General features: G+C 52.4%; 1 protein-coding gene across 1 annotated transcript in view; it reads left to right on the top strand.

Moving 5' to 3' along the window:
* GRIK4 (glutamate receptor, ionotropic, kainate 4) overlaps window positions 1-6630 on the top strand; it is a 173269-nt gene that overhangs the window by 73208 nt on the left and 93431 nt on the right. Inside the window, exons 7-8 of the mRNA XM_008583023.1 lie at window positions 4483-4635; window positions 5545-5649. Of these exons, the coding sequence (XP_008581245.1) occupies window positions 4483-4635; window positions 5545-5649 (258 nt within the window). The remainder of the gene's footprint in view (window positions 1-4482; window positions 4636-5544; window positions 5650-6630) is intronic.

Consider the following 6630-nt stretch of genomic DNA (forward strand, 5'->3'; position numbering starts at 1 on the left):
AGGAGACTTTCCTGGGAAGCAGACCCCTCACTCCAGACCTCAGTTCATGTCTCGTTTGTCAGAATTGGGTCCCTTGCCAGTCCCGAATTACATATGGCAGAGGGGATGGGATGGTTCTTGGAAGGCTCAGGCTCACCTGGGACCTGGGGCTGGGTCAGCTTCTTCTGAAGCTCCTGGCAGCCTGGTGGAGGGGAGGATACCTAAACAGAGTGGGAGGAAGAAGTGAAGAATGGGTGCTAGGTAGGCGACCAGGACAGGTGGCTCTTAACCAAAGGGCTAACAGGACAAAAAACCAGTCAGACCAAATCCTGCCCACCACCCTCCCTGCCTTGGCCCTGGCCTGATAGTCACATGCTCTGTTTGCCATTGAGAAGGTAACAATCTCTGGAAGGATTGCCCCAAGCTGTCTTGGGAGGCCAGGCACACAAGTAAATCTGTTGGAGCAAAGATTCCAGGGCTTCTCATGGGGAGCCTCGCTGTGCAATGAGGTGGGGACAAAGCTGCAAAGAGGGAGGAGCCAGACCAGGGATGGGTGCTGGCCCTGCACTGTCTTGCTGTGTGACCTTGGGCAGGAGGAGAACTCCTTGAGCCTCAGTTTCTTCATCTGTAAAACAAGAGAGTCAGACTAGTTGATTTCTAAGACCCCTTCCAGTGGAAACACTCTGCAATTTTGGGAATCTTAGGATGGACAGATTAACTGGGAGGCAGGGGAGAAGGTGAGGCAGAGATTGGTTTACAGCATCACACTAACAGCCAAACTCAAGGGGCTAGGATCCAGTATCAATAGGAGTAACCAAGTCCCCCTCAGGCAATTGTTTGTCTAAGCTGGAAAGGGAGAGTCTGTACATTCCTAATTTCCATATGTCCTTTTGGCAAGGAAATGTGAGAGGCCCATTAATAATAGAGCCACATGCACTCGGGGGAAAGTGAATTATGTACAAAGGACAAGGACAGTTGTAGGCTTGCCGAGGAGTGTCAAGCGCCATGCAGGTGAGCCCCAAGTTGAGTGAAGGAGCTAAGGGGCCAGGGGATGGGGGTGTGTGGAGAAGAGCATGGGAGATGATGGATGGGAGGGACTCAGAGGACTGGCTGGTCAGCCCAGCTCAGCAGGACTGCAGAGGTTTCCACTGATCCTGGTCGTGGGATTTGGGTGCCCTTATCTGCTTAGTCTTCAGGTCATAGGTGGCTTTGGGATCAGGGAACAGAAAGAAGGGGAGATGGAGCTGGGAAGGCAGGAGACTTAATGGAGTCCAAGGGGACTCAGTGGTCTGGATGGATGTCTCTGTGGAGAATGGGGAAGTGTTAAGGTCTACGGTACCCGCCAGGCGGTAGGTGCTGAATATAAAGTAGGAAGAAAGAAACAGGAGAAGGAAAGGAAGAAGCAGCAAGAGAGGGAGGGAGAGCAGGAGAGCAAGGAGGAAAATATGTGGACCAGATGGTTCTGTGATGCAGGTGAACTTGGACCAGAGCACAGAAACTATATTGGCTATTTTTACCTATAGTTGCCTTTTAAAACAATTATCCAACATCAGCTCACCCAGTTCCCGTGACAGGCCTCCTGGCCGAACACGTAGCAAATCTGGGCAGGAAACAGGCAACCTGTCTAGCCTGTTTTCTGCCCTTGTCGCTGCCTGTCCTTACTGCAGCCCACAGCCTTAGTTCACCAACACCTGTATCCTGAGCACCTGCTAACACCTGTGTGGACCTCAGGAATGCTGACCCCTGACACTGGAGTTTACAGAGCACTTTTACAGACTTGCAAGGCAGGGATTCCTTCACAGATGAAGAAACAAGGTGCCCAGGATCACTCAGCACAAACTTGAGGGACTGGGATCTAGACTCTGGGTTCGGTGTTTGTGCTTTCAGGCCCTTTCCTCAACATCTTGCTGTTTTATGCTGCTTACACTGTCTGGAGAGCTTGACAAAACCCAAGGTTCAGCCTTAGANAGGAAACCGGCAACCTGTCTAGCCTGTTTTCTGCCCTTGTCGCTGCCTGTCCTTACTGCAGCCCACAGCCTTAGTTCACCAACACCTGTATCCTGAGCACCTGCTAACACCTGTGTGGACCTCAGGAATGCTAACCCCTGACACTGGAGTTTACAGAGCACTTTTACAGACTTGCAAGGCAGGGATTCCTTCACAGATGAAGAAACAAGGTGCCCAGGATCACTCAGCACAAACTTGAGGGACTGGGATCTAGACTCTGGGTTCGGTGTTTGTGCTTTCAGGCCCTTTCCTCAACATCTTGCTGTTTTATGCTGCTTACACTGTCTGGAGAGCTTGACAAAACCCAAGGTTCAGCCTTAGATGGGCTCCCTCCAGCCTTAGAGGGGCCGGGTCCCAGGGCCCAGCCAGGAAGGAGGAGAGTGTTGAGAAGTCCATCACATAGGAGAGTGCTCTGCCAGCACTCCCAAGGGTGTATTCAGTTGAAACAGAAGGCTTGGAAGGGGCAGCTTTAAGCTGCCAGTGGTGGCGTACCATGCTCCGGTGAAGGGACTTGCTTTGCAATGGGATCATGTATGGACTTCTAGCCCCCAACATCATTCTTCCCAGGAGGCCTCTGCCTGTCTTCCTGAGCCCCCCTCAGAGTCCCTGTGCAGGTATATGACCATACAGTCATTTATACTCAGTAGGTTTCTCTTATCAGGAACCTCATGTACTTTAACGCACCATAGTGCTAGTTTCCTCCTTAGACTGCACATTTCCCAAGGTCAAGGGTCTTCTGTTTTTCTACTCCTGCCACCTCCACCCAAACACCTCAGCTTCCTCCTCCCCAAAGGCTGCAAACATTGAGTTAACTCCTTGGGTAGTGGGCAGATTTCAGCCATGAGTTCATTCAGTTCATGTCAAGAGATATGTCCTGGGAGCTGTCTTCGCCAGTTTTCTGTTGCTTATAACTGAGTACCTGAAACTCGGTAATCTGAAAAGAAATGAAATTTATTTCTTACAGTTTTTGAGGCTGGGAAGTCCAAGATCAAAGGGGCACTTCTGGTGAGGGCCTTCTTCCTGGTGGGTTCTTTCTGCAGAGTCCTGTGGTTCAGGTTATCAGATGGCCAGGGAGCAAGAGCACGCTGGTACACCTCTTCCTCTCTGTATAAAGCCATCATTCTACTCCCAGGATAACCCAATAATCCATGAGCAAATTAATCCGTTCATGGGGGAGAGCCCTCATGATCCCATCACCTCTTAAAGTCCCCACCTTTCAAATGCCATAGTCGGATTTTCCACCCCTTAATACTGTATGTCAGGCCCCGTGCTCGATGCTGTGTAGCACACAGGGATTAAAGCCCTGCCTGTCCCCTGCCCTAAGGAACGTGCAATTTCATAGGAAAGTTGCAAATATGGACACACAACTGCACTGGCTTTTTCTCTGAATTTAAGGCCCTCTGCAGCATGACCCCTGCCCACGTGTCTGACTTGCTGCTGCCGCTTTAATACTGTATGTCAGGCCCCGTGCTCGATGCTGTGTAGCACACAGGGATTAAAGCCCTGCATGTCCCCTGCCCTAAGGAACGTGCAATTTCATAGGAAAGTTGCAAATATGGACACACAACTGCACTGGCCTCTTCTCTGAATTTAAGGCCCTCTGCAGCATGACCCCTGCCCACGCGTCTGACTTGCTGCTGCCGCCTCCTCCCTCCAGCTGTGCTCCACACTCTCCACCCCTCAGTCTTTGCTCCTGCAATTCTACCCTTTGCAGACCTCCCTCTCTGGCTGCTCCCCACCCCCATGTCCAATAACTCATCTATCAAAATTCTTCAGTGCTCAGTTCCAGTGCAGCATAAAATACTTTCTTGATCACCCAACTAGAATCCCCCCCCCGACCACCACCACACAGGCCTTTGTGGGTCCACCTCACTCAGTCTCATGCTACCCTGATTTGTGTCCTGTCTCCCTGGCTCCTCCCTCCCGCATTCCACTATAATCTATCACAGGAACAAAGCCTTACTCATCTTCGAGCTTTGAACCTACCATGTGCTTCATACATATTCATCAAGTTGAACAGTACAAAGTAGTCTGTTGTAGTGGGTACATCTAGGAAGAAACAACATCATGTGGGTCTTCCAGGAGGAAGTGACCTTCAGCTGAGCCTCTTGGGATGGGCACATCTTAGGGGAGTAGCCAGGTTCCTTCCCTCTTTCTGAGACAAGCAGCCCCACCCCCTTCTTGGGGATTCCTGGGAGCAATGGAAGTTGCTTGTTTCCCTAGAGCAAAGAGAGAAAAGGATACCCTTGAAATCATTTGGGCCCCAAAGGGTAGCTTGATGCTGCAATCCCAGAGAAGTCTTTGCCAGCATTGTCTGCCCTGGGCGAGCACCTGGATGTTAGCCCAACAGGCGCTGGCCTGAGATGGAGGTGAGCTGAGGGCCATGGAGACCTGCTCCGGTTCCCTTTTCTTTTGCTTTTTCTTTTCTCCCTGTTCTTCCTCCCTTCCTATACGTCCATCACTTCCTCTCTCTGCCTGCTCCTTGGCCTCTCCCAGCTCTCCTCAGCCCTGCTGTTTGACGCCGTCTATGCTGTAGTGACCGCCGTGCAGGAGCTGAACCGGAGCCAGGAGATTGGAGTGAAGCCCCTGTCCTGCGGCTCGGCCCAGATCTGGCAGCACGGCACCAGCCTCATGAACTACCTGCGCATGGTGAGGGGTGGCGGAGGCCGTGCGGGGCCGTGCCTGCCTCATGGGCATGCTCGGTTTAAGGCAAGAGCCACTCAACTCCAGGCTTCCATGGTAGATCACAGCCCCAGATAAAACAAGGATGTGTGGGGACCCCAGATGTGATCAGGGGTCACATTTGTTCCCTAATCCCTGTAACCATTGAGAATCCATGACAAGTTTGTTCAGAAGGCAATGGCCCTTGAATGGTAGACTATTAAGGGTCCCTGAATTCCAGGCTTGGAACCTGGCCACTCTGCTCAGCAGTGGTCCCACTGAAGTTCTGCACAGCTGGGGAAGGGCAATGCTGCTGGAGACTGATCCCTCCAGGAGTTCTCGGAGTCCCTCAGGACTTCTAGCTTGGTGCTGGGTTTTCCCATTGTCCTTCTCCCTGGCCATGTCTCCTCTGGTAGATGGACATGGATCTCCACCTCACGAAGACAACATCTCCTGCTAGAGAAGCCTGGTGCTGAGTGGCTGGGATTATGTATTTACAGTCAAGTGTAGGGTCATCCTGACTTCTTACAGACCTAGGGGTGGGTGAACAGCTACCCAAAGAGGATGAATGTTATTGACAGCCAAGGGTCCAGAAGAGGGGCAGAGGGGAGTCTGAGCTCAAGCTAGTATCATCACTTGTGTTGGTCTGTGCAGCTGGCATGGGGTTATGGGGTGTGGGGCCTCCTTCTCTTCCAGCCCTAGCCAAGTTTGAATTGGCTCCAGAGACTTCACATTTGTCACCTCCATATGCTGTGGCTGCGGGGTGGGCAGGAGAATGGAACCTGGTGGCTTCCCGTCTCATGGGCATCCTTAAATGATAGCTGTGTGGAATGCTTGCTTGGGGCCAGGTGGAACATGGGGCCTATTTGGTGCTGTAACTCACTCTCTCTTGGACAGGTAGAATTGGAAGGTCTCACCGGCCACATTGAATTCAACAGCAAAGGCCAGAGGTCCAATTATGCCTTGAAAATCCTACAGTTCACACGGAATGGCTTTCGGCAGGTAAGCCTAGCTGTGCTGCCCTGATGACAGATCCCTCTCTTTGTACCTTTCTCTGTCCCCAGCCCATTTCTTCCACTCCTTGGTGCACAGGATGGCCTCCTGCTCTCAGGTCTCCCCAGGAATACATGCTGCATCCTCGGCGGGACTCCTGGCCTGCAATGGCCTCCTGCCTTGCTGCCACCAGATCAGGCAGCATGGTTCAGGGACTGCACCCCAGCAAAATACCACAAGGGAGGCAACCGTGCTTTGTGGGGTGAGAGGGGAGGCAAGCGGGTGTCAGGTAAGGAAGGAATTCCCAGGCCTTGTCCATTCTTTTAGATTATTCTCTTGTCTGAGTCTCACCCTAACCCCTGGAACCTGTGTTGGCCTCCAGGGAGCCCGCTGGTAAGGCGCAGATTGGTTCCGCGTGGGCTGAGGAAGCCCTCGAGCATTGGAAAGGATGCCCGGTTCTCTCCCGTCAGCTCTTCTCTGAGCAGCCCACAGCTCCCGCCCCCGTGTCAGTCGCGCTCGCCTTTCCTGTCTGCCACCTGTCTGCTCCCATCATCTCAGGGACGCTCCGTCCTCCGTAGCTCCTTTCAGCTCCCCACCCCTTTTCTGTTCTCCATCAACCTTCTTATTCTCCTTTTCACTGGTCCTCTTCCATCAGAGGACACAGGGATTCTGACAGCCATTCCAAGCGTCTCTCTGAAGTACCCCACACTCCTCATCACCCTAATAATCAACTCTATTATTTGACTAGCCCTTCTCCAACCTTAGAAAAGACTGGCTGGTCCTCTTCCATCAGAGGACACAGGGATTCTGACAGCCATTCCAAGCGTCTCTCTGAAGGTACCCCACACTCCTCATCACCCTAATAATCAACTCTATTATTTGACTAGCCCTTCTACAACCTTAGAAAAGACTGGAATGGGGGCCGGCCCGGTGGCACACTGCGCTAGTGTGCCGCTTGGGAAGCGCGGAGGCGCTCCCGCCGAGGGTTCA

Source organism: Galeopterus variegatus, unplaced genomic scaffold (genome assembly GCF_000696425.1).
Source record: "Galeopterus variegatus unplaced genomic scaffold, G_variegatus-3.0.2 Scaffold2797, whole genome shotgun sequence".
Lineage (NCBI taxonomy): Eukaryota > Metazoa > Chordata > Mammalia > Dermoptera > Cynocephalidae > Galeopterus > Galeopterus variegatus.